Raw genomic sequence first — 26,318 nt, 5'->3', positions numbered from 1 at the left:
TTTTTTTTTTTTTTTTTCTTCAGTCTTCCTCTTTTTTTTTTCTGCAGTTTTTTTTTTTTTTTTATTTGAATTAGAAACAAGATTGTTTTACCCGACAATCCCAGTTCCCTCTCCCTCCCGTCCTCCCCTAACTCCCCCAACCTAAAACCTACTTATCACATATCCTTTCTGCTCCCCCTGGATGGTGAGGCCTTCCATGGGTGGGGGGGGGTCATAAGAGTCTATCATATCCTTTGGGTTAGGGCCTAGGCCCACCCCTGTGTGTCTTGGCTCAGGGAGTATCCCTCTATGTGGAATGGGCTCCCAAAGTTGTTTGGGGAATTCTTACATCACCAGTTAGGAACACAGGATTTATTGAATGGACAATCAGGTGGCTAGGTGGATAAACATCTTATAAAGTAATGGAATCAGACCCTATTCTTGCCTTACTTAAAACCAAATGTGGACTAGGGTTGTGGCTCAGTGGCAGAGGTCTTGTTTAGAATCACCCAGTGAGGGGCTGGGGGCGTGGCTCAGTGGTAGAGCCCCTGCCTAGAATCCCCCAGTGAGGGGCTGGGAATGTGGTGGCCTTTGGGGCTGGGTGATGGTGGCCAGGTCCAACTCCTGTTAGAAGCGTTCCTTTGAGAAAGGTAACCTCTGAGACCCAGAGTCACACGTACAATTTTGCCTCTCCTTTGCCTTCATAGAGCCCTGGATCCAACAAATTACAATCCTTCCAAGAGAAACTACCACCCCATTGAAGATGCCTGCTGGAAACATGGCCAGAAGTACGGAGTTAGCCTTCCCATGCTGTCCTGCTTCTGTCTGTCCCTGGGGCTGTCACTTTGGCCTGTATTGGAAGAGCTGTCATGTCTCTCCCATTCCTATTTTGGGGACACAGCGCCATGGGAAGGGATAGTGGGTAGTTGCCTCTGCCGTTTGGTGTTAGCTAGGCTGTTCCCTAGGAGGGTGTGAGGAGGCAGGATGGATACAGGATGTGACGGTCTGTTCAGGAGGTTCTCACATCTCTTTTCCTTTCCTAGAGTCCCTTTTCTCGCTGTGGCCCGGACCTTTGAGAAGATTGAGGAGGTTTCTGCTCGGTAATTAATTGCTCAGGCCTGGGGGCAGGTGCCCTGTGGTTCTGTCCTGAGCATGGGATTGTGTGCTGCCTCCTGCCCTGCAGTCTTTCCTTCACCTCTTCTCCCCATCACGGTCACTGTCCAGTCACAAACATGGCTCACACCATTTTCAGGCCCAGCCTCAGAAGCCCCTTAGCATCATTTCTTTTTCTTTTGGGTTTTGAGCCAGGGTCTCTTTGTAGCCCTGGCTGGCCTGGAAGTTACTATGTAGACCAGGCTGGCCTCCAACTCACAGAGATTTGCTTGCCTTTGCCCTCTGAGTGCTGGGATTAAAGGCGTGCGCCACTACGCCTGGCTACAGCATCATTTCTGACGGCATATTCTCTTGGTTTAAGTGGGTCTAGCCTGTGCCTAAAGGCTGCATGCAGCCAAGACGTGTTGTAGCTCCGCACAGAAGTCTCACACCTAATTCATTGTGAGAACTGTCTCTCACTGATTGTAACTTGGTTTTGTTGTTGTGGAGTGTGACCTCTGCAGAGGACTTCACCCGTCACTGTCAAAGGTTGAATGAGCCCGCGTGACACGCAAAGGTCAGCCAGATCTGCAGGGTTAGGAAACAGATTCTAGGAATTACAGGAAGTGTGTCACACAGAGTGGCTTCAGTCTTGCTCCACATCTCAGGTGAATGGAAGTCCAGGCTTGGTTACAGCCGGGGTGACCTTGCTTGCCAAGTTTCCCCTGCAGAGCCTTCCCTCCCAGTGATCTGCAATATCAGCATCAGTGGTCCATGTTGGCTCCCTTTCTCCTCTCCCCAGTTCTGTCCCTTCTCGGCCTCCTACACCTAGGGCTTTCTTGTGTGTATCTAGGTGGTTTAAGTGTTACGGTGTCTACCTCATCCTGCCAGCGCTTGTTTTATCGACCTCATTTTTACTGCTCCATGTTGGCTTAAGCTTTCCTGGCATATTTAAACTTTCCTATAACATTCTTTCATTTTTATGCGTCTTTAGACTGCCCTTAACGTTTTGTCCTTAGAAATGTTTCCTTGGGAATGTTTAAGAACTCCACATGAGGTGTAACCCCACAGTGAGGTGACTGAGGACATGGGAAGGACCTTGAGTACCAGGATACATAGCTCAGAAAGTGGCTTGTAGCAGCAGCTGGGTGTGGTGGCCAAGGGAACAGTTATCATTGTGCCTATGGCAGATGGTTGGCCTCCCTCTCTGGACTTGGTTTCCCCAGGGATAAAGGGAGAGCATATATCTCGGCCTTTTGTGGAGATTGAATTTATCAACGACACAGGGGGAGACATTAGCTTTTGGAGAATCTCATACATTATCTACTGTGGGTGGCTTTCCTGACCCCAAACCCAAAGCCATGGGGTACAGGGGTATCCGATTTGTTTTTGTTTCTTTTCTTTTTAAAGTTTTTTTTTTTATTATTAAAGATTTTCTAGAAAGCCTTCAAAAGCAATAGAGTGTCCCCATGTATCTGGACTGGCTTCCTTTGTGCTGATGTCTTATTCTGGTTTAGAATCCTTGTCAGAACCAAGATGATCAGAATCAAGATGTCAACACAAGGCTGTTAGTGACAGGGATCCCTGCCTTCATTTGCATTGTGACACTTGCCCATTTCTGTCCTGGTTTCTTTTCTGGGATTCCCACCTGTGGCCAGCTTGTCCTCAGGTGTCCCGTCCATCTGTCTTTGTCCTTTCTGACCTTGATACTGCTGAAGTTTTGGTGGCTTGTGTGGAAGTCTCGGTTTGGATTTGTAGCGTGTTTCCTCAGATCTAGTTTCAGACAGTGCTTTTCGCCGGTCTGGATCACCCAGCCCCAAAGCTGAATACCTGGCTTCTCCACTCTGCAGCTTCCCTCTTAGCAGCCTTGTGGGAACTTCCTGTTCCTTCCTTTTCTTACATTCACCCACTGTTCCACCCCTGCCGCTGTCCCAGGGTGCCAGGAACAGATCGCCACTTGGTGAATTAAAACAATAGAATGTTATTTTCCCTCAGTGCAGGAAGCCTCAAGTCTAAAGCCAAGGCACTGGCAACAGTTTGGTTGTTGGCAGGCAGGGTGACTCCTCTTGAGGCTCAGGGAGAGAACCTGACACAGCTTCTCTCAGCTTCTGGGATTCCAGCAAGCTTTGTACACGTTACCACCTTCTCTTTCTATGCCCTTTTCTCTGAGAGGCCTTGGGTTTAGGGTTCACCCTAATCCAGCATGCTTTCTCTCCATCCTTAATCACACCCACAAAATCCCTGTTTCAAATGGGTCGCGTTCTGGAGCTGAGTAGACATGGGTTTGGGGAGGAAGGTGTCTGCACATCCTAACATCCAGCAGTTAGCTCTTTCTGCAACAACCATCCATCCCTGTGGCGTTTGTACAGTGGTTAAATGGTGACTCTGTGTTTCTCTTGTTTCTCCTGCCTTTCTGAAAGAATTGTTCTTCAGGCTTGTTACAGGAAAAATACAGCCTTTCTTTAAAATTTGTCGTTTTTTGAGACAGGTCTCATGCAGTTCACGCTGCCCTTGAACCGCTCTTTCTGCTTCTGCCTCCTGTGTATTAGGATTGCAGGAGGGTCCCCATATCCAGTTTATGTGGGGATCTGTGTATGTTGTGCAAGCATTCTGTCAACTGAACTACATCCCAGCCCACATGGCCTCTTCAGTTAGGCCATAGAAGCCCACAGTTTCTGTCTGTGTCACCATAACCAGCATCCACAGGCAGCATGGCCATCATTTTCGGTGGCTGGAGTGTCCTAGAATGGACAGCTTTAGCCTGAACTTCAGCCTGAAGCTCAGCCCGGTGCTTTATGACCTTGGACAAGTCATAGTCTTTCCATGTCTGTTTTTCTCATTTGCTAACTGGGGATGATAATGTCACCTGTCTCAGAGGGGACGTGAGGATCCATTAGTTAAAAGGGTTTAAAACCAATGCCTTCTTGAGGAAGTATCTGCGCATGGCTGCTGTCCTCTGTTAGCATGGCTGCTGTCCTCTGTTAGCATGGCTGCTGTCCTCTGTTAGCATGGCTGCTGTCCTCTGTTAGCGATTACTGCCATCCTCATTGTCATTTTCACAGTCACCCTTCCACAGGCGAGCTGTCATTGTTCCCTGTCACTTCATTCCCTTCCGTTCCCTTGTTCCTTTCCTCTACCCCCCCTCCCTTCCTGGGACCCCAGACCCCACTGACCTTGAGATAGGTGGACATACTCTGACCCTTTCCTCCAGGCTCAAGATGGTGGAGACACTGAGCAACTTGCTGCGCTCGGTGGTGGCCCTGTCACCTCCAGACCTGCTTCCCGTTCTTTACCTCAGCCTCAACCGCCTTGGGCCACCTCAGCAGGGACTAGAGCTGGGTGTTGGTGATGGCGTCCTCCTTAAGGCAGTTGCCCAGGCCACAGGTAGGAGGAACCAACTGGAGGGGACACTTGGAGGTTGTGAAGTGTAAACAGATGTTTCTCTCCCACCCTCTAGTTTCCAAATAACCACTCAGAGACTTACATTAATTACAAATGCTTGGCCAATAGCTCAGGCTTATTACTAACTAGCTCTTATTACTAACTAGCTCTTTCATTTAAATTAACCCATTTTTGTTAATCAGTGATTTACTGTGTGGCTTTGTGACTTTACCTGTCCTCTAGCATATCTTGTTTCCCAGCAGTTGGCTGGCATCTCTCTGACTCCGCCCTTCTTCCCCCCTCCCCCCCCCCCCCGGAATTTTCAGTTTGGCTTTTCTGCCTAGCTGCCTTCTGCTGTGCTACAGGCCAGTCATCTTTTTTATTAACCAATAAGAGCAATACATATTCACAGTGTACAGAGGTTTATTCCGCAGCAGTGAAGGAGTTGGGGATGAGTTAAGGTAGACGAAGAGGCCAGTGGGAAAGAGTACTTGACAGGGCCGTATTTTTAAGATCTGGGCAGTATGGGGTGGAGACACAGCCTGTGTTGGGACAGGAGCTGTGGGATCAAAGTGGGGTGGTGAGGAAAGACACTGGGTCACCACCATTGAGTTGCCGTGGCCTCTCCATCTTGCCAGCCTCCTGCTCTTCCCTCAAGGGTGCCATAATGGGACTCTGTTTTGGACCATAATCAAGGTCAAGGCACTCCCCGTATGGTAACTGCAGTTTTGAAAGGTAGAACAACAGAAACCCAATAAGTAAGAAGCTGGAGACTGTTAGAGAGCAGCCAAGGATAGAAGGGGAAGCCCTCTGCACTCCCATTGGCTTCATCCCATCCATGGGCATCCCACACATGGCCCTGGGTCTGGGTGCGCTCACCCAGCTGCTCGTCTTCCTCTGAATGGCTGTTGCTCAGGCTTCTTACACTGACCTAATGGAAGCAGACACTTAAGCTGGTTGTCTCAAGGAGGCAGTCTGTAGAAAAGGAGAAAGCCCACAAGCCCAGATAGCTGGAGAAACATCCAGCCAGTAAAGGGAGACAGGTAGCCTCAAGGTCCCCTTCCCCCTTCCCCCTTACTCCTTCCTTCCCCTCTGTCTCCTCTATCAAGGCCGTCAGCTGGAGTCCATCCGGGCTGAGGTGGCTGAGAAGGGTGACGTGGGACTGGTGGCCGAGAACAGCCGCAGCACTCAGAGACTCATGCTGCCCCCTCCTCCGCTCACCACCTCCGGGGTCTTTACCAAATTCTGTGACATTGCCCGGCTCACTGGCAGTGCTGTAAGTGGATCAGGGTGGCTCATCCCAACACCCCGATGTCCTGGGACCTAAAGCAACGCATGTGGATGGGACCTTGCGCTCTGACTGTGGGAGCTGACTGTTCTTTTCTGCTGGCGTGGGTCATAGTGTCTCATCCTGTTCTCCTCTGGAGACCCTGGCACCTAATGCCATGCCTCCTGGGGGTGGGGGTCAGAACTCTTGTTAATGCTTGTCAGATAAAGGGAGAGAAGCAAAGAGAACTAGTTAATTGCCAATGTCCTCTGAGCAAAAGGCTACATACAACAGGTGGCGGTGGCGGCAGCTTTTCTAAGAATGGAAATCGTCTGGTTCCTCCTCTGATGGTGCCTTGCCTGTTGTCCACTCTTTTCAGTCCATGGCCAAGAAGTTGGATGCCATCAAGGGCCTGTTTGTTGCCTGCCGTCACTCGGAAGCCCGGTTCATTGCCAGGTAAACACGGGGCTCCTGAGATTGGGGAGGCTTAGGGGCCTAGGTGGTGAGCACCTGGCAGCTCCAGACACTGTCAGCAACCTGACTGCCTTCTGATGAGGAACGTACCAGCATGACCCAGTTCTGATTTGAGTAGGAAGCCTTGTTAGTTAGTTACTTTTGCATTACTATGGTCAAACTGCTTGATGGAGGGTTCATGGTTTGGAGGGTCTGGGATCATCATGGTAGGGAAGGGATGGCAGGGTTTGTGACACCAGGTGTGGGAGGCTCCTCAGATTACAGCAGATAAGGAAACAGAGTAAGACGAGAACCAAGGCATGTATAAACTCCTGCTCATGGCCTAGTGACCTGCTTCCATGGCTGTTTCCTGAAGTTTCCACAGCCTCCCAAAATAGTACCATCAGCTGTGGATAAGCATTTAAAATATGAGCTTGTGGGGAACGTTTCATATGGAACTATAATAACTTCTTTTCATGGGCTAACTCCCCTCCACTGGTGATCCTGCCTAGAGAAGGATCCTGGAGCTGAAGGGTAAATTCTGTGATTGATTACTTATGTCTGCCTGGGCTTGAGTTCAGCATAAAGCTGTCATGACCGTAGATGGAAAGTCACTGATCTCGCTTGAAGTGTGTCTTGAAGCGATTTTTTAGGTGTTCTGCCCTGTACCTACTGTTTGATGCTGTCAGTTCTCCCAGCCACTCTGTGAGGTGCGGGAGCTTTAGCTACCTGTGTCGTGATTGGCTCAAAGCACAACCTGGGCCGGGTCAGGTTCTTGACTGTCAGCACCCCCAGCAGTCTTGTTCTGTTTCAGCTTTTGCCTGTGGCTCATACTTCTCAAGCTCCTACCCTCGCACCTGTCTCTCACCTGTGAGGTTCCTGCTTCTGTCTCCCAGGGATAAACTGTGGTCATGGCCATTCCTGGCTGGCCTCAGTTGCCTTGTCATTTAGGGGTTATGGGATATCTTGGCTGTCTGGACATTGAGGAGGTTTCCCGGAAGGTAGAGACTAGGGAGACAGGAGCAGACAAAGTGTGGAGGACAAGACTGGAGAGTGGCCAGCCCACTCACCCCTGCTGCTCTCTCCTCAGGTCCCTAAGTGGACGCCTGCGCCTCGGGCTGGCTGAGCAGTCCGTCTTGGCTGCCCTTGCCCTGGCTGTGAGCCTCACACCCCCTGGCCAAGGTGAGTAGCTCTGGCCCATTTTTATGGCAACACTGTGTTTATAGGGCCCCCCTTCTCCATCTGTTGCCCCATTCTCCGAGAATGCTCTTAGGCAGCCTACCTCATTCCTTTCTCTGTCATAGGCCACACACTGCCCTCCATGACTATGGGCCCTTGAATAGCCAAGGGGTCATGTTCATAACTAAGCCACTGGTGGGTCTTTTCATAGAATTTCCCCCAGCTGTTGTGGATGCTGGGAAGGGCAAGACCACAGAGGCCAGAAAGACATGGTTGGAAGAACAAGGCATGATCTTGAAGCAGACCTTCTGGTGAGATGCAGGGCTGGGGCAGAGTCGTGGCCGACACGTGAGTGATTGACATGGGTCTAACACCAGCATGGGGCTGTGATCGAGGCAGGGGTGATGCTGGGTTGTGAGCAGTGAGAGCAGAGCAGACAAGGAGAGCATGTGGGCCTCGGGCACAACCTGCCTGGAGTTCCAGCCAAAGCCCTAAGGGACCCAGAGAAGAGGCTGTGACTACTCATAGTCGATGTTACAGGCACAGTGAGGGTTAGCGCTCTGTAGTGAGCCACATGGAGGGACTTTGGTGAGCAGCTGACCTACGACCTTTAACTCAGTGACCTCCTCAGTGAAGGAGGGCAGTGAACAGTTCCGTAAATAGCCCCAAGGCACCTGATCTGGGCCTGACTTCTCTGAGTACTGGGCATTCTGTGATAAGTTTTGTACACGTCACCCAGTGGCTTAGCATCTGGAGGCTCCACCATCTGCCAGGCCAGGCTCTGTCCTGACCCAGACCAGCCGGGACGGCCATAGCCTTGAGTGGGACACAGTCATTGCTCTTGGGACATGAGCAAGGGGTGAGGGAGGGTCCACGCTGAGGGAGACCACCCTCATGGGGTGGCACGGTGACTGGGAGTAGGACACGGTCACAGAGTTAAGCAGAGGTATTCAGGAGCCCCAGTCTGGCATGGGCTGAGGGGTCTCTGTACTTCCGCTTATATGTAGACAGCAGAGTTTTCAAGTTCTAGAAAGAACCTCCATGGGTTGGGTGTGTGGTTTACACCTGAAATCTCAGGACGCACTTGGGATTTCATGTTAGAGTCCAGCTTGGGACCCTGTTACAGTGCAGCAGATCCTGTCTTGTAAAATCCCCGAGTGGGCATGTGGCTTAGCAGTTGAGCACTTGCCCAGAATCTCACAGTTAGGTCGGGGCTAAGGCATGGCTCTGTGATGCAGTGTCGTCTGCCTAGAATGATCCGTCCTGATCTGGGTTGGGGCTGTGGCCCAGCAACATCTCCTTCATATGCCTGAGATCCTGGGTTCTACCCTTCCTCCCAGTACCATGGAAGAAAACAAAAAGCTTGTCATGTTGCTCTCTTCTCTTCAACCTCTCCCTAGTGAGGTACCTGACCTGGACCGAATCATCCCGGTGCTGCTGGAACATGGCCTGGAACGCCTCCCAGAGCACTGCAGGCTGAGCCCAGGTACCCGCCACGGGCCTTTGAGGCAGGGGCAGCTATCCTCTGGAGCCTGAGTGAGCAGCTGCACCCAGACAGCCTCTGACTGCTTGTTCCCTTTGCCGAGACCCTTTCCTTTTCCGCTGAGCGCTCCCTTATGAACTGAGAGGAGCATGGGCTGCAGCAGCACAAATTTCCCAGAAGGCTCAGGCAGTGGCTTGGCCAAGGAGAGTCTGTCATGCACCTCCATGTTCAGATCCCGGCAGGCAGCCATGGCGGCATGTGGCTGTGCTTCAGTGGTCATCCAAGGACCTGGGTTCCTTCTCTCTTGACTCTCTGCTGTCTTGAAGCTGTCACTCTAAATCCTATATGATCAGGGACAGGGGAGGTAATCGTGTTGCTTGTCAAGCATGCGACTGGTGTAACCATACACTGCTCTTGTTACTCCTGTGCCCGCTTTATGGCCTTTATTAGCTGCCAGGGAGGCTGGTACAGGGACCCAAGTGTGTCTTCTGAAGTGTGGGTGGTCCTGTCCTTTACATGATAGCAGGAGAAGAGAGTAGTAGGTCCTGGGCAAATTGGTAGCCTTTGCTGCTCCCTCTATCTAATTCCTTGATCCATAGCCTTCCCTCTGACTTCCTAATTTGCTTTCTTCCTTCCCAGGGGTCCCTCTTAAACCAATGCTGGCTCATCCCACTCGGGGTGTCAGCGAGGTACTGAAACGCTTTGAGGAGGTGGACTTTACCTGCGAGTACAAATATGACGGGCAGCGGGCCCAGGTATGGGTAAAGCACAGCCCCTCCTGTGGGAGGACGGTACTCAGTACAGGCCCCGAATGGCACAGTCCTCTCTGGCTTTAATCTGCCCTCTGTTCAGTGAGGGCAGTACCCTTCACCCAGCTTATGGCAAAATGGGGGTGCCAGGAGTTCTGACTACAGAAGGGTCATCAGATGCTAACTCTCCTGGTGCTTGGTGAATGTAATATGGTTGCCCTTCTGGAAGGCCCTGTGTGACTCCTAGTGCAGTGACAGGCATAGGCCTCTCGGGACAGGCATGCTGGGAAGTGTGCTATGGCTTTTCTCTCTCGGTGGGATTTGGGACTAGGTTGGCATTAATCGCATGAGGAAGGGATAGCACGCAAGGTGAGTGGTACCTGGGGCTTTGGGGCAGTCACAGCAGTGGATTCCACATGCACAACCTCAGCTGTGAGTCTTCAGAATAATACTGAGAAGACAATCAGAAAACGGTTTATAATAGTGGTCACGCTATGTTAAAGATATCATGTGTGTGAGATGGCATCTATGTATATAAAACCCTGCTCAAACCCCGTGACCAGACAGTATTCAAACAGCTAAGCCAACAGTAGAATCCAAAATGATTCAGTTGTAGCACAACTCATTCAGACAGGTCTGTGTTGCATTTAGCAAGGTGGATGAGCTTTCAGAGTCAGGGAGGTGGGGCAATGGGAAGACAGAAACAATGAAGGCAGGCACCAGGCTGGGCAAGATGCTTTACCAAGCCTGATGACCTGAATTTGATCCACATGGTGGAGGGAGAGATCTAACTTCCTCAGCTTGTTCTCTGACCTCTATACTCAGCAGTATGGTAAATCTGTGTGTGTGTGTGTGTGTGTGTGTGTGTGTGTGTGTGTGTGTGTGTGTGTGTGTACTCATAGTGTGTGCATACGTGTTTGTGTGCGTGTGCACTTAAGCCTGTGCACATACACATACACACATTTAATAAAGGTTAAAAAAACAGAACAAATAAAGATGGTGGATGCCATACACAGGTTGCAGGTACCAGGAAACTTGAGATGACTTGCTCAGATCTCTGGAACAGCTTGTTGAGCTTCCCAAACTTATTAGTGAAGATGGGGTCTGAAGACCTTGTTACCCAGAAAGGGATTGCCTGACTTCCTCTCCTTTTCCCTGTGATGGTAGATTCATGTTCTGGAAGGTGGAGAGGTGAAGATCTTCAGTAGGAACCAGGAAGACAACACAGGAAAGTACCCGGACATCATCAGCCGCATCCCCAAGGTGAGCATCTGCCTGCTGGGCTGTGGTACGGCCCCCTCTGGACCAACCTGGTGCAGTAGGGGTGGGGCTTATTAGGAGACTAGGCTATGTCTCACCCAGCCCATGGGGAAGTTAATGCTTTCTTGGACTCCTCTCCCCTTCCCCCGCTGGCTTCAACTTGTCTAAAACAGGTTCCCATAAACGTCCTTAGTAGAATCCTGGGTCAGGCTGAAGCCTGTCCGGTGATGAGGCCAAGAGGACCTGAAGGGCACTGGCCTATGAGTAGCTGGAGCTTTACGAGTAGCTCAGAGGCAGAGCAGGGCTGGGCCTCCTGTCAGGGGTTTCTCTACCTTTCTTGGATGTTGGGGATTGAACCCAGGTCCTCTGTAAGAGCATCAGTTGCTCTTAACCACTGAGCACATGTTGGTTTTCCTGTCTCCTGGAAGTGCCCTTGTGGGGCATGTTTTCTGTGCTCATCCCCTCAGCAAATGTCTATGAGTCATCTGCCATGTGCCGTAGCCTACAGTAGCACAGCCAGGGCTTGCTGCCTGCATTAGAAGAAAAGGTCTAGCGTCTGTGGCCCTGAATAAGAACCATAACTGACTGGAACATTGCTCAGTGTTACAACGGTGGTCTAGAGTCTACCAATGAGAAACTGGGGGTGTGGCTTAGCAGTAGAGCCTTTGCGTTGAGTCCACTAACAAAGGGCTGAAGGCATGACTCAGTGGTAGAGAACTTGCCTTGAATTCACCAGCGAGGGGCTGGCGGCATGACACAGTGGTAGAACACTTGCTTGACGTGTAGTGCCCAAGGCCCTCTGTTCAGTTCCCAGCACTGAGTGAGGGATCTGAATTGGACTTTCCTTGAATGGTCAAGAAAGCAGTGTCTGAGACCATACATCCAGCTGCTGTGGGATGCAGGTTGAAAGGCAGCCCCTGGCATTGCACCAGTGTTCTAGTGAGGGAAAAGGCTTCCCAGGGAAGGCAAACCCCAGGGAATGGGCCAGGGAGGGAGGCAGACATTGCAGAGGGAACACCATGTACAGAGGCCCGGTGCTGTGAGACACCTGCCCCTTAGAGACACAGATCAGTGAAGAGAGGACCAGGGGCTGCTCAGGAGTTCTCCAGAGCCCAAGGAAATGGCACGCCGTCTCCGTCAGCAGACATAGCCGTAGACATCAGGGTTTGTGAAAGTCACTTTGGCTGCTGGCCAGAGATGCTATTGCAGGGGTCAGTGCAGATGGGAGGCCAGAGGTTGGGGTGACTGGGCAGGGTGTGTTGAGGGGAAGGCTCAGAGGCTTCACGGGGAAGGTCCTGGGTTCACGGGAAGTTGGATGTGTTTGAGAGGAAGTGGGGAGTTTCTCTGTGGGCACCGCTGCTGAGTCTGGTCCATGGTACCAATTGGCAAGTCACCAGGAAAGCTAGCGCCCCTTGGTGAGGGAGGAGTCAGGAGGATCTGTGTTCCTGTGTCTTGCTGAGGTCAGTTGTGGCTCATGAGAGCATGGTGGGAAAGGAATTCATTGGCCTGCTTCTGACTTTTGACCTCTGCCCTCACTTTGCAGATTAAACTCCCCTCGGTCACGTCCTTTATCCTGGACACTGAGGCTGTGGCCTGGGACCGGGAAAAGAAGCAGATCCAGCCATTCCAAGTGCTCACCACACGCAAGCGCAAGGTAGCATCAGCCCGTCAGCTTCCTGTCACAGTGCCACACTGTTGTTTCTTTCCTCCCAGTCCTGACTTTGGGCCCTGGCTGGCCCCCTAAGGGGCAGAGTGAATCTGGATGTGGGTCTCCTCGCTTTGGCAAAGTGGCTGCCATCATTCCAGCCATCACACTCTCACCCCAGGATCCCAGTTAGGAAAGACAGAAGGGTCCTTTTCCTGTATTTATCATTTCACTATGAAAGGCCTGTTGGGGAAGTCACATGTCCTGTACCCCAGCTGGCTTTCCTTTTATATCTAGTTGGCTAGAATTGTGGCTTTTTATCATCATTAGCTGTAAGGGAGGCTGGAAAGCAAATCTCAAAATGAAGGAGAATGAAGTCAGGGTGTCCCAAGAGCCATCGTCATTCAGGACTTAATGCCTGCAGCTTTGCTACCTCTTCAGCAGTGTGACCTCAGCTGGGGGGAGGAGTGAGGGAAAGTGTAGGTGTTTGCCTGGGGCATGATGGGATAGGGCACAGAAGGTCACCTCCCCTTCCCTCACGCCTGGTCTTCATTCTTCTCCCCTAGGAGGTTGACGCCTCGGAGATACAGGTGCAGGTGTGTCTGTATGCCTTTGATCTCATCTACCTCAATGGAGAGGTGAGTTCTGCCCTGTGACAGACAGGTTGGAGTGTGCTTGGCGCTGTCTCGGGCTGCCGTTTCTGATTCTCTTCCATCACTGAGCTGGGATGTCTTCCTCAGGCAGTGGCTCTCTGAGCGTGGACTCCGTAGGCCAGAGGCCCCCAGACCTCTTGCAGGGTGATTTTGAGGACTCCTCTTATGGTTTTTCTTCTGTATGAAGTAGATTTTTCTCTCTTGTGATTTCAGAAGCAATGTGAAAGCCAGCCTCTGTTCTGTTGGACAAAAGGTCTGCACGTAGTCAGTCTGTGTCTGTTGTCACTATTATTTTAGATAGATGTGTGTTTTAGAAAATACATAGTTGGAGGTGTGCAGGTGCAGGACAGTAGTAGACCATCTGCCTGATTCGCTGAAGGCCCCGAGCTCCATTTGCAGAGCACAAAAAAGGGGAAGAAATAAATGCTATTTGGGCATATTGGATATCCTATTTTTTTTAATGAATTAATATATTTTAAATTCTGAATTTCTGATATGGTGAATATCAGGAAGTATGACCACCTATTCCCTCCCCCTAAACAGAAGCCCTTTGAAGAGAGTCCTCAAGTACTTTTTAACAAGCTTGGGGTGTGGCGCAGTGGTAGATCCCCTGTCTAGAATTTCCCAATGAGGGGCTGAGGCTCAGAAGTAAAGTGCCTGTCTAGTATTTAGGAGGCTCCATGTGTGTCTCCAGTATCTGCTAAAAACGTTATAAAAAAAAAAAAAAAAAAAAAAAAAGAATGTAAAGGGTCTTTTGTTTTTGTTTTTTTGAGACAGGGTTTCTCTGTGGCTTTGGAGGCTGTCCTGGAACTAGCTCTTGTAGACCAAGCTGGTCTCAAACTCACAGAGATCCACCTGCCTCTGCCTCCTGAGTGCTGGGATTAAAGGTGTGCGCCACCACCGCCCGGCCGTTGTAAAGGGTCTTAAGGCTGAAGGTTTGAAATGGTCATTTAGGGCACCAGGTAAGAAGCTGATGACTGACGTCACAGAAGTCGTTCTCGGGCCTGGAGAGAACTCATCCTGTGTGCTTAGGGGGTTGGGTTGGACTGAGTGACGAGGTTTCCCATTCTTTTCTTGCCTCCTCTTTCTGCTTCTCTCTTGATGTCTTCTGTCTGGGCAGTGCCAGTCAAGTCTGTACTTGGTCCAGATCTGAGCCTGTCAGGCTATCAGAACTGATGATGGTCTGTACATTTCTGACTAATTGAGCCACAGAGCTCGGATCGTTTCCACCAGACAGATGAGTTTGTCTTAGAGAAGTAAGGTGAGCAGAGGCTAGCTTTCCTGTGGATAGATGACATCTTATTAAGGTTATATTTACCCGTGTGTGTGAAGTTTGTGTGTGGGGGGTCCTGCCTTAGCCTTTTGAGTGAGGAAGCAGGTACTACCTGCTGCCTAGCTTACTTCCCCATTGTTTATAAAGAACCTTAGCATATGTGAACTTTGGCGTCTGGGATGGGAGGGATGCAGGGACTCCCAGACCCGTCCCCATAGACATTGAGGGACCGTTGCATTGATAATCCTTTTCTCACATAGAAGGGTATTCCCAGTCCTCAGTTAGTGGTGGGAAGATCCTCTTGGAAATGTGTATTAACCTCGTGGTCTTAACCCTTGTTGGGTGGTATTAGAAATGACAATAAATGGGGCCTTCAAGACACCAGAGTGCTTGCCTAGCAAGCCTCATGACATGACTTCAGTCCCTGAAACTTATATGAAGATGAGAGAACTGACCTCACGGAATTATCCTCTCACCTCCCACATGTGTACCGAAGACACCCATATCTGCATGTTATGATAAATTCATAATAAATAGAAACTAAATTCTAACTCCACAAAATGTTCACTCTGGTGCCAGCTGGATGATGGCCCCCCATCAGGTAATCCTGAGTGCAGCACACTAGTAGGCTGCTTTTCTCTGATTCCTCCATCTAAAGTTCTGCCGGTCTGCTGGCCAGTGGTTCCTTCTTCCCCAAGGCTTTCTGTAACCACACTGTTAGGTGTGGACCCCTGTGTGTGCTGTCAAGGTCTGGACTTCTGCAGTTTTCATTTCCTCCGTGTTATCTACTTTCTCTCGTCAGTCCCTGATTCGCCAGCCCCTGTCTCGACGTCGGCAGCTGCTCCGGGAGAACTTTGTGGAGACAGAGGGTGAGTTTGTCTTCGCCACCTCCCTGGACACCAAGGACATCGAGCAGATCGCTGAGTTCTTGGAGCAGTCGGTGAAGGGTGAGTGCAACCACTGTTCTCTCTCAGGGTCTGATACCTTGATGTAGCCCAACCCCTGAGATTTGCCTGGAATCCTGCCTGCTCATGCCACGTGAGCCACTGTTTCCCCAGTCAGGCTTCCATATTTCCTACAGACTCCTGTGAGGGACTGATGGTGAAGACCCTGGATGTTGATGCCACCTATGAGATCGCCAAGAGGTCTCACAACTGGCTCAAGGTGATTCTTGCCTCTGCCTGGCCTTCCCAGTGTGGATGTCTGTCCCCACTATGCACCGGAGTCTCTAGTCACTCCTATTTGAGCATGGGTCCCCTTATATGGTCCACCCCAGCCAGATGTCCTGTCTTAGCAAAGCGTGGCTAATAGCTCTTCCAGGGACTCACTGTGAACTGCTCAACCTACGCCTTAGTTGTATCATGGGAGGAAGCCAACGCCAGGGCTCTCTGCTCCCTGTGCTTGTCATTGTTGTATGAGGCACACAGAGCAGAGTCCTCGGCACCGTGTCCAAGGTCCACTGCCTCTGACGAACTCATGAGGAAAGAGTCAGCTTGGTTAGGGAGGGCCCTGGGGAATTCAGAAAAGCCTTCCAGCTGGACATCTGGATCCAGCTCTGGACAACCGTGTGGAGATGAGGGTGGAGCAGCTGGGCTGGAGAGCCACAGGTACAATGGCCTGGAGGCGGGGTAGGTTCAGTATTACAGGACACAGGGTGGGCAGGGGAGGTCAGACTGTGTAGACTGTAGCACCTTGGGCCCTCTGAGATGAAGCTGGGTTCTTTTCCAAAGGTTTCAGGAAGCCAGCAGGGTCTCAGAGAAAGTCTGATCCTGTTGTCACTTTGCAGAGGTCCTCTGGCTGCTTTATAGAGAATAAGCCGGTGTGATGTATGATTGGGCAAGAATGAGAAGCGGGGAATGTGGGGAAGTGTTTCCTGGCACAAGATGACAGAATGAGGCGCTTGGGAACTGGGCAAGCTCGGCCTGCTGTGCATTTCCCTTGGCCCTGGTCTGTTTCTCCAGACATTGTGCAAACCTTCCCTGCCTTAGCAATAATTCACTCCTATACCCGTAATCTCAAGCTGGGGCTTCATAAGTGTTTCTTGAATGGATGGGTACGTGTGAAGGAGTGGTTAAGTGGTTAAGTTAGCCTTGCCTACTTGGGGACTGAAGCAGAGAGGGAAACAAGGTGACCCCCGGAGCTGGGTGTGGTACGTACTGTAACCCCAGCACTCGGGAGGATGAGGCAGGAGGCTCTAGATTGCAGCTCAGCCTGGAGAGATGAAAGATGATTCCCCTCACACATCCCCAACCCATTTGCTTTGCTTGAAGATGAAAAGCCCCTTTCCCTGCAGCTTCCACATGAGCCTTGCTCTCTTCCTCAAAGTTCTTGAGTACTTTGAGGAAGCCTCAAGTAATGAGTTCCCACCTGCCCTTCACCCTGTCATCCCTCACTTCCCTCCTCCAGCTAAAGAAGGACTACCTTGACGGTGTGGGCGACACTCTGGACCTTGTGGTGATTGGCGCCTACCTGGGCCGGGGGAAGCGTGCCGGCCGGTATGGGGGCTTCCTCTTGGCTGCCTATGATGAGGAGAGTGAAGAGCTGCAGGCCATATGCAAGGTCCTGGAGACTGGGTGCTGGTCACCAAATCGGGAGGGATGTAGTTGCACTCTGGGATGTGCCTGTGTCTGTCATCATGCATGCGCGGGCTCCACCAGCTCTGAACAAATGACTGACATCTCACGTGATCACATTTACCCTTGTGATCAAGTGGCTTGTAATTTGTTATATTTTGGGGCACTAGTCTGTAGCCAGAAATATGTTTTTTTTTTTTTTTTGCAGTATTTTTACAATATTTATCTAGAGTGGGGTTTTAAAAGCACCATTGTTAGGACAGAAGTCAAACAATAATATGACTATCAATACAGGCAGAGCATTTCCTGAATGTTAGTTTTAAGGTTATGGTAGTGTTACTAGTAGGAGTGATAAGTGGTGGTGCAAGCCTATGATCCTAGCCCTTGGGAGTTAAGAGAGTCACAAGACAGTGTCATCATATTGCATATGAGGCTGGGAATGTAGCTCAGTAATACAGCTGTTGCCTAGAATCCCCCAGTGAGGGGCTGGGGCGTGGCTCAGTGGTAGAGCCCCTGCCTAGAATCCCCCAGTGAGGGGCTGGGGCGTGGCTCAGTGGTGGAGCCCCTGCCTAGAATCCCCCAGTAAGGGGCTGGGGGCGTGGCTCAGTGGTAGAGCACCTGCCTAGAATCCCCCAGTGAGGGGCTGTGGGGCGTGGCTCAGTGGTAGAGCCCCTGCCTAGAATCCCCCAGTAAGGGGCTGGGGCGTGGCTCAGTGGTGGAGATCTTGTCTAGACATTGGAGAGAGACAGCAGAGAATATGGGTTTTTCTAGAAAGCAAAGGGCTGTGCATGATAGGTTCAGCCTTTCAGGACAGGGGATTTTCCCCTTCTATGAGTTTTGAGAATTCTCAGTAAGCATCAGTCCACCTCATCTGAGGTGGCAAGACAGGGTTAGGTGCTGGACCATCTGACAAGATGAACTTCTAATTGGCCATATTCTCCTGCAGCTGGGAACTGGATTCAGTGATGAAGAGCTGGAGGAGCATCACCAGAGCCTAAAGGTGGGCCCCATGACCACCCAGTGCCTCTCGTCACACTCACTCTTGGCCAGCCAGGGCTGTGACCAAATGGACTCCCAGACCATCTAGATTCAAGTCCCGGGTCTGCCAGCTACTTACCTCCTGACAGTGCTGGCCAAGGGACTGCGTGTCCCGGCACAGCATACATCTGTCCTTTGGAAATGCTGTGAGCCTCTCGAGAGGGGCAGTCTTTCTCAGTGGTCTCAGGCATTTTGGGGTGTGAGGCTCTGTCCTGTGCGTTGGTATCTTTAGGTCTGACCCCCACCTCTGTCCCATTCTTGCTTATCTCTCTGCTCTTCCCTAGGTTGTGCCTCCTTAAATTCCCCTCCCTTCCAGTGTTGGGTGTGTGTCTACGTCTCTCTGGGCTTCTGCCTCTCTGTATCTTCAGTGTCCCTTTTCAGTCCTTTGTTCTCTGTTTCCCTAGGATCCTCCACGCCTAGCCTTTTGACTTAAGGACCGCACGGACAGGCATCTTCTCCCCTTCTCCCCTTCCCTCATCTCTGATTCCTCTCCCTCTAAGCCTTAGCCCTGGCTTTGAGGTTTAAGCTCATCTCCTTTCCCTCTGCTCACTGCAGGCCCTAGTGTTGCCGACCCCACGCCCCTATGTGAGGATCGATGGGGCAGTTGCCCCAGACCACTGGCTGGACCCAAAGGTCGTATGGGAGGTGAAGTGTGCGGATCTCTCCCTGTCCCCTATCTACCCTGCTGCGCGGGGCCTGGTGAGTGCTGGGCCTGGGAAAGACTCTAGCAGGGAAGGCAGAGCTGATGCGGGGAGACTTTGGGTCATGCTCTTCCTGTGTATTCATTAAAAAACCTTGAATACATTTGGGCATCACATACCATTCCCAGCAGTAGTAAGAAGACAGTGACATTGCTCCCATCTGACTTTCATCTCCAAAGTAACTCGAGAGCGCAGACTTACGTGAAAGTTCAGCATGCCTAATGTCCCTGTGTCAGAACAGATCAGCGATGTAGCCTTGGTGTCCACAGTCGTCAGAAGGCAGCACACAGGAGATAGTGCAGCTCAAATTCAGGGTTCTTCCAGAAGCGAGGCTGGCATGTACTTTCTGAGTAGAAGCAGACTTATATTTTGAAAAGTGTGTCTCTTGGGTTTTTGTTTTTTAGGGTTTCTTTGGTGCTTAAGCCAGAGCCTGGTACATGCTAGGCAAGCACTCTACTTCCTATGTTCTCACTGGGGACTTTTAGGGAGGTACTTTTCTACTGAGCCACATCCCTGGCCCCTCACGGGGGATAATACTGTACCATACCCCTCTTTTTTCTATTTTTACCCCTGTGGCTTTTTTTTTGTTTGTTTGTTTTGTTTTTTGTTTTTTTGTTTGTTTTTTGTTTTTTTCTTTCCAGACAGGGTTTCTCTGTGTAACAGCTCTGGCTATCCTGGAACTAGCTCTGTAGACCAGGCTGGCCTCAACTCACTGAGATCCTCCTGCCTCTGTCTCCCGAATGCTGGGATTAAAGGCATGTGCCACTACTACCCCACCGTTTGTGTTTTGGTTATTGTTGTTTATTTTGAGGCAAATTCTTATTAACCCACACAGGCCCTGAACTTGAAATTCTCCTGCCTCATCTTCCTGAGCAGTTGGGATTGCAAGCAAGTTCTTCCAGGCTTGGTTTATCTCATTCAAAAAATAAAAAAAAAAAAAAAAAATCACACTTACTTTACAGTAGAGAGCAAGGGCCCTTTACAGTACAGTACCAAGTGCAAGGAGCTGGCCTTTGTCCTAACTTAACTTTGATGCAGCTGTAGGTTAATAACTGGTATATTACCCATTTAAGCCTCACAGTAGTGCCAACCTGTGTACCTGTGTTCATAGGTGAGAATGAGAGTCACAGAGGGCTTAGGTAACTGGCTCATAGCTGCTTGGCTCCTGAGAGCTGCTAGCTGGTATCGAAAGCCAACTGCTTTTCAGTACTCATCCTCATCAGGATGCTAACAGTAGAAACAGCTATAGCAGCTGATACTTGTTAGAGTACACCGGGGACTAAGATGTCAAACATGCTGACACCTTCTTTAACCTGCACAGCCCAATGCTCAGCCCAGTTGAGCTAAGGCCCAGGTCAGGAAAGAGGAAGAGACTAGGGAACCATGTGTGGCTGACTGCAGTTGGAGCCCCACAGAGTCCTCCCATTGCTACTGTCCTCTCCCACAGGTGGACAAAGAGAAAGGGATCTCCCTTCGTTTCCCTCGGTTCATTCGTGTCCGTGAAGACAAGCAGCCAGAGCAGGCCACCACCAGTGACCAGGTGAGGCCTGGGGAAGGGGGTTGGTTCTGGACAGGAGGTAAGAGTATCTGGGGAGGAGCTGCTGATACTCGCCCCCCTCCTCAGGTGGCCTGTTTGTACCGGAAGCAGAGTCAGATACAGAACCAGCACAACTCAGACTTGGACTCCGACTTTGAGGACTGCTATTAACCCCCTGGCCTCTTGGACCTGGGGTGGAGGTTGAGGGAACCGGGTACTGTTTGCCTGGTGGTGTTGACTGGTGTGTGTGTGGGGACATAGGGGTTGGAGACTGGGGCTGGAGTGCTTCCTTTTCTTTAATAAATGACTATTAAGTGCCTACTCTGTGAGGAGGTCCACATTGAGCTCTGTGGCGTCACTCTGTGAGTTCACACCGGGTATAGTATATGACCATGCCAGGTGCTGGTCAGTTCCCTGTTCCCTGCAGTCTGTCAGCTTCCAGCCACATGTGCTGTGGAACACTCAGCACACGGCCATTGCCACCTAAGTCCTAAGACTAGAACAGTTCCTTTTGTTTTAAATAGCCACCTTTGGTCAGTGCTGATCAATTAACAGCAGTAGTTGAGAGCCTTCATGTTTTAACTTCTTTGGACTCCTAGCACTCTGGCAGGTTGACACTCCAGTGCTGTCTTTTGCAGATATAGGTGAGGACACTGAAACTTCTAGGGGCCACCAAGTACCCTGGCCAGAAACACTAGTACTTATGGCTCCAACCCAGTGGCTTTCCTGGCAATCAGTCCCACATCTTTCTAACAAGGTCCCCCTTGGGAGACAGTGGTGCAGTACCAGGTGTGTGTGTGTGGTTCCTATTTGTATCACCCACCATCTTGTCACCAGACGTCACCTCTGAATCCTCCGTGTAGCATTTCAGTCATCACGCCATAAGATCAAGAAGTGACTGTGTCTTCTTTGCTCATGGTTGTGCCCTGAACGTAATGTCTTTGTGTATGGCGGGCGCTCAGAAGTACTAGCTGAGTACCAGCCTCCTCTGGCACACGACCAGAGACCAGGCATCACTTCTAGTCTTCCTCTAGAGTCCCGTTCCTTCTCTCCTGTGCTTCAGGAGGAACTGCAGTCCTCACAGAGGTGCAGATAGCCCTAGCCAGTCTGTGGTTCCTTGAGGGTCATTTGAGGCTGCAACAAACATTGTAGAGCTTAGGCAGATGTGATAGAAAGGCTCCTAAGATGAGAGAGAGAATCTTCTAGAAAGCCCTGCTTTTCTGACATGGTCCCAGGAAGAACTGGGCACTGGCAGCTTTCTGGGGACCTGCAGCGGCTAGCTCTGTGGCCACCAGCTGGAGGAGAGACATGGACCAGGAGGAGGGTAGACAACCAGGCAAAGTCCAGGTTTGCACAGCTAGAGCCGTTCTCGTGGGACACAGTAAAGCCTGTCTTAGTTGGGTTTTCTATGGCTGTGATAAGACACCATGACCCAAAGCAACTTGAGGCAAGGGTTAATTTCAGCTTTTACAAAGGTTCGCTTCATTATCACTGAGGGAAGTCACGGTTGGAACCTGGAGGCAGGAACTGATGTGGAGGCCACAGAGAAGTGCTGCTTACTGGCTTGCTTGGCCTGTTGTGTAGCACCCAGAACCACCAGCCCAAGGGTGGCGCTGCTCACAGAGAGCACGGGCTTCTCACATCAATCTTCAGTCAAGAAGATGCCCAGAGATTAGCCTATAGGCAACCGAGTGGAAGCATTGTGTCAAGATTCCATCTTCCCAGGTAACTCTACCTTGTGTCAAATTGACACACAACCCAGCCGTCACAAACCCCTCTTAAAAGCAGTCGTCTTGGGCGAAGGAGATGGCTTGGTCAGGAAAATGTTTGCTGTGCAAGCATGAAGACCTAAGTCCATTCTGCTCCAGGACTCAAATTTAGAGAAAAACAACAACAACAAAAAAAAGTGGGCACAGTAGTGTGTGCCTATAATCCCAGCCTGGAGGCAATAGAGACAGCGGGCTTCCTGGGGCTCTCTGGGCCAGCCAGTCCAACTGAATTGCCAGGCTCCAGATTGAGTGAAAGACCAGACCCACCTCAAAAACTAATGTGGAGAGTGATTGAGGAAGATACCTGACACTAACTTTGAGCATACATAAGCACATACATGTACCTGCACACCCATGTGAATACACCAATAGGAACACGTGCACACACAAAAGCAGATGTCTTTGGGGTTTTCCGTTGGCTGCAGTTGACATGCTGCTTGGGCTGTTATAAGAGTTAAATAAGGTAGCACAGTTCTCATGCGATCCAGTTGTGCAAACCTGAGCCTGAACCAAGTGACTATTTTGCCTTCCTGCCTTGCCAGTGATTTCCCTCTCATATTCTCACAGGTGAGCCCCACTAGTTCGTAAATGATGTACAATTAACAGGTGGAGATCGCTGTCTGGGTGCTGGGGGAGGGGTGAGACAGGATTTGGTTTGGGCCGTCTGCTTCAGGCCACATATTCACAGTAAGTATGCCGTGAGGGCCTCATACACACCCATGAGAATTTGGAACCTGCTGCAGTCAAGTCTGCAAAGAAGAAATCATGCTGATGCCTGGAGTATGTGGACACTGAAGAGACAAGCCTGGAGTTGGGTGAGCAGTGGGCACATGAATCTTCCCCAGAGAGTGAAATCCTTGTCAGCTTAAAGGTTGTCACAGGCCTGTCTAGATGGGAAGATAATAGGACATGGGTCTAGGTATATGTCAGAGGGCATCATGGGAGGTTGAAGACCTGGAAGCAGAACTCCCAATTCAAGGCGAATCAGAATGACCAGGCCTCAGTCACATGACCATACCTGCTACAAAAGTTGCCAGGAAGTGTATTTATGCTGGGAAGGAGTTTTTAAATCACCCATCTGTGAATAGAACTCCCCGCATTTTTCCATATAGATGAGAAATAAGACAGACTTAGTCTTAATCAATGTCTCATGCATGGCTTCATCCACGCCCTCCCATGAAGATATTCTATTGGTACAATTGTTTTCCATGTCTTTTAGTAAAAGAAAACCTTACCCTCACCAGAAAACCTCAGCTGGTAAGTAGCGGATTGAGATTTGGCCAGTACCCTCAAACACTGAGGACTTCTCATGTACTGTGATATAAATAGGCCTCTCTGCTTAGCTGAAGATACCATACTTTCTTCGTGGGCCTCCCAGACCACTAATAATAAAAATAAGCGAGCTTGCCAGCCTCCTGAGAGTCTAAGGGGTAGCAAAGATAGTCCTTGGGAGCAGTATCTGCTTTCAAGTGCCATCAATTTATCTGAGAGCTTGGCCTTCACTGCCCCATATCATGGCTTGTAACGAGAGATCATTATCCTGGGCACACTGCCCAACACCTTGCCTGCAAGTTTCCTGCCATCTTGGCAACAAAACCTGAGCAACAGCTCAGGTTGCTGCCAGGAACACCCTCAATTTGACAAGTTTGGGGTGTGTGGCAAGGTAAGTCCCTGGCTGAGGCTGGCAGACAGTAAAGGTTACGCCCTCCTTCCACTGACTTAGAAGCTCTCTGAAGACAGAAGGAGCTTTGCCTTATCATCCAGAAGCTAAAAGAAGACTAGAGCTATTACATGAAAACAGAAATGTGCTGTTTAGCAAGGCAACACACAGCTCCAGAGACAGAGCCATGAGCGCAACTCTATCCCATTTGGGTCCAGGGAAGCAAAGAGATTAGGAATCAATATTCAGGTGCAGGTGGGCTCAGGAATCAGCAGATTGCTGCGGAAATGGGTCCCCAGAGGGTGCCTGCTTAGTAGACTTTCAGGTGAGTGCGAGGCTGGTCCATTGTCTGGTTTTGTTTTGCTTAGTTGGGCTTGCTGTGTAGCCCAGGCTGACCCTTCTGCTTACTTAGTACGCACTATACTCATCCATTATCTGGCTTCTAGAAAGTCTTTGTTGCTGGGTCAACACTGGTTTAAGTTGGGGATGCTTTTAAAGCAGTTCTTTGAAAACAGTAATTCAATGTTCCGGCCAAAGTCTAGTACTCCTCTTCCTGCCTGCCCTCCCTCACCCCCATTTAGCACAGAACTTTTTTTTTCTTTTTTTACTATATTCATGTATTTGTATATATTACATATAGCATACATGGGGAAGGCAGAGGACAACTTGGGGGTCGGGGGCGGGGGTGGTGGATTCTCTTTTTCTACCATTTGGGTCCCAGAGTATGAGCCTAGGTCGTTAGGCTTGGCAACAAGCACCTTTATCAGCAAAGCCGTCTTGTTGGCCCTTTGTTTTATTGGTATATATTCATTGAACACAGTACTGAAAACCCATAAAAACATTTTCATACCATTGTGGGGTATACTTTGACCTTGCTACTCTCCCCTCCTACTGTCCCCTTCTTTTCCTTCTCCCCTCCCTATATAAAATCCAGGAACCACGGATGTAGTATTTGCCCTTATTTATTATGTATACAGTGTTCTGCCTGCATGTATTCTTGCGATCTCATTCAAGGTGGCCGTGAGCCACCATGTGGTTGCTGGGAATCGAACTCAGGACCTCCAGAAGAGCAGCCGGTGCTCTTAAAGTCTGAGCCATCTCTCCAGCCCCAATGTTTGCCTTTCTGAGCCTGAGATTTCATCTCATAATCTGGAATTTTAGCCATTTTCCTGCAATTGACATTCTTTATGACTGAATACAATTTCTTTTATTTCCCTTCAGCAAAGTTCCCAGGGGTAGTATAGCTGGGTCTTAGGGTAGATGTGTCCTTATTTTTTTCAAGGAGATTCCACCCTGATTTTTATAGTGCATGTACTAATTTACATTCCTATCAACCTTGTATAATGTTCCCTTCGGTTTGACTCCTCATCATTAACCTGTTTCCTTAGTGACTGCCATTTTGAATGGAGTGAGATAGACTCAATGTTGTTTTAATTTGCATTTACTCAATGGTAATGATGCACTTTTTTTTGGGGGGGGTGGTTTCGAGACAGGGTTTCTCTGTGTAGCTTTGGAGCCTATCCTGGCACTCGCTCTGGAGACCAGGCTGGCCTCGAACTCACAGAGATCTGCCTGCCTTTGTCTCCCGAGTGCTGGGATTAAAGGCGTGCGCCACCAACGCCCGGCCATGATGCACTTTTTATTACTTAGTTTTTAATATTTCATCTTTTGATAACTGTTCATTTTATTTGCCCATTTTATTGATTGGGTTTGATTTCTTGGTATTTGTTTTTTGAGTTCTTAACACATTGCTGATGCTTTCTTCAATCTGAAGTGCAATTAGCAAAGACTTCCTCTGATTCTTTTTAGGCTGTCTTTTCACTCAACTCTTTTATTTTTTTTTTAAATTTTTAAAATTTTTTTGCTATGTACAGCTTTTAAAGTTTGAAATCCCATTTTTTTTTAAATCCTTGGCATAATTTTTGAGTATCTGGAATCATTCTCAGAATGTCCTTGCCTATCCCTGTATCTTGAAATGACTACCCTATTTTTTTTTTAAATTCATTTTACATTCTAACCACAGTTCTTCCTCTAACATGAGTTTCAGGTCTTTTGCCTCAGGTCAAGAGGAATTGAGTCAGGATGTATTTGGCAGTAGCCCCAAGCTATAAAGAATTGCTTTGCCCAAGCCTACCTGTTGAGCTCCACCTGCAGAAACAATATGCCTGCGTATTGACAACTCACCTTGTTCCCAGTTGAACTACAAAAACAGTTGTAGCTACCTATTTATATATCTATCTACGTGTCTCTCAGCTCCTGTAAAGGCGATCAGCCTTCATCCTGAGGAGAGGCTGGGGCCCTTGCTGTTCCAGTAAGGCAGTCTCAGCCTTTTGACACAGAATCTGTCTCTTTGCCTTACATTTCTTAGAAAGATGTCTGGTCCATTTGGAGCACACCTGTGTAGAAGGTGAGAGATAGAGATTTGGCTTCATTATTTTGCTTGTGGATTCACAGTTATTCTAGAACTGTTTGTTGAAGAGCCTATTTCTCTATATTTTTGGTATCTTTGTCAAAAATCAGGTGTCTGTAGCGTGGGGAGTTCTGTGCTGGTTCCATCCTGTGTTTGTTACTATAGGTGAGCAGGAATTCTTGACTCTCATAAAACATAGCTTGGCTGCTTGCCTGT

At 49.7% G+C, this 26,318-nt stretch overlaps 1 protein-coding gene across 2 annotated transcripts in view; it reads left to right on the top strand.

Annotated features, from left to right (window-relative positions):
• The window catches only part of Lig1 (DNA ligase 1), a 33,912-nt gene extending 13,305 nt beyond the window's left edge, over positions 1-20,607 (top strand). For both annotated transcript variants that reach the window (XM_035449289.1, XM_027431306.2), the window contains exons 10-28: positions 687-767; positions 1,023-1,079; positions 4,283-4,455; positions 5,562-5,728; positions 6,099-6,175; positions 7,263-7,354; positions 7,563-7,662; positions 8,752-8,837; positions 9,474-9,589; positions 10,751-10,846; positions 12,387-12,497; positions 13,055-13,126; positions 15,217-15,361; positions 15,496-15,578; positions 16,821-16,973; positions 17,934-17,987; positions 18,581-18,724; positions 20,174-20,266; positions 20,351-20,607. In XM_035449289.1, coding sequence (XP_035305180.1) covers positions 687-767; positions 1,023-1,079; positions 4,283-4,455; positions 5,562-5,728; positions 6,099-6,175; positions 7,263-7,354; positions 7,563-7,662; positions 8,752-8,837; positions 9,474-9,589; positions 10,751-10,846; positions 12,387-12,497; positions 13,055-13,126; positions 15,217-15,361; positions 15,496-15,578; positions 16,821-16,973; positions 17,934-17,987; positions 18,581-18,724; positions 20,174-20,266; positions 20,351-20,434 — 1,984 coding nt within the window. In that variant the 3' untranslated portion in view covers positions 20,435-20,607. The remainder of the gene's footprint in view (positions 1-686; positions 768-1,022; positions 1,080-4,282; positions 4,456-5,561; positions 5,729-6,098; positions 6,176-7,262; positions 7,355-7,562; positions 7,663-8,751; positions 8,838-9,473; positions 9,590-10,750; positions 10,847-12,386; positions 12,498-13,054; positions 13,127-15,216; positions 15,362-15,495; positions 15,579-16,820; positions 16,974-17,933; positions 17,988-18,580; positions 18,725-20,173; positions 20,267-20,350) is intronic.
• Positions 20,608-26,318: the final 5,711 nt, after the last annotated feature.

The sequence above is a fragment of the Cricetulus griseus genome, chromosome 9, assembly GCF_003668045.3.
Source record: "Cricetulus griseus strain 17A/GY chromosome 9, alternate assembly CriGri-PICRH-1.0, whole genome shotgun sequence".
NCBI lineage: Eukaryota > Metazoa > Chordata > Mammalia > Rodentia > Cricetidae > Cricetulus > Cricetulus griseus.
Note: the sequence above shows the minus strand (reverse complement) of the source record. Positions and strands in the feature narration are given on the sequence as shown.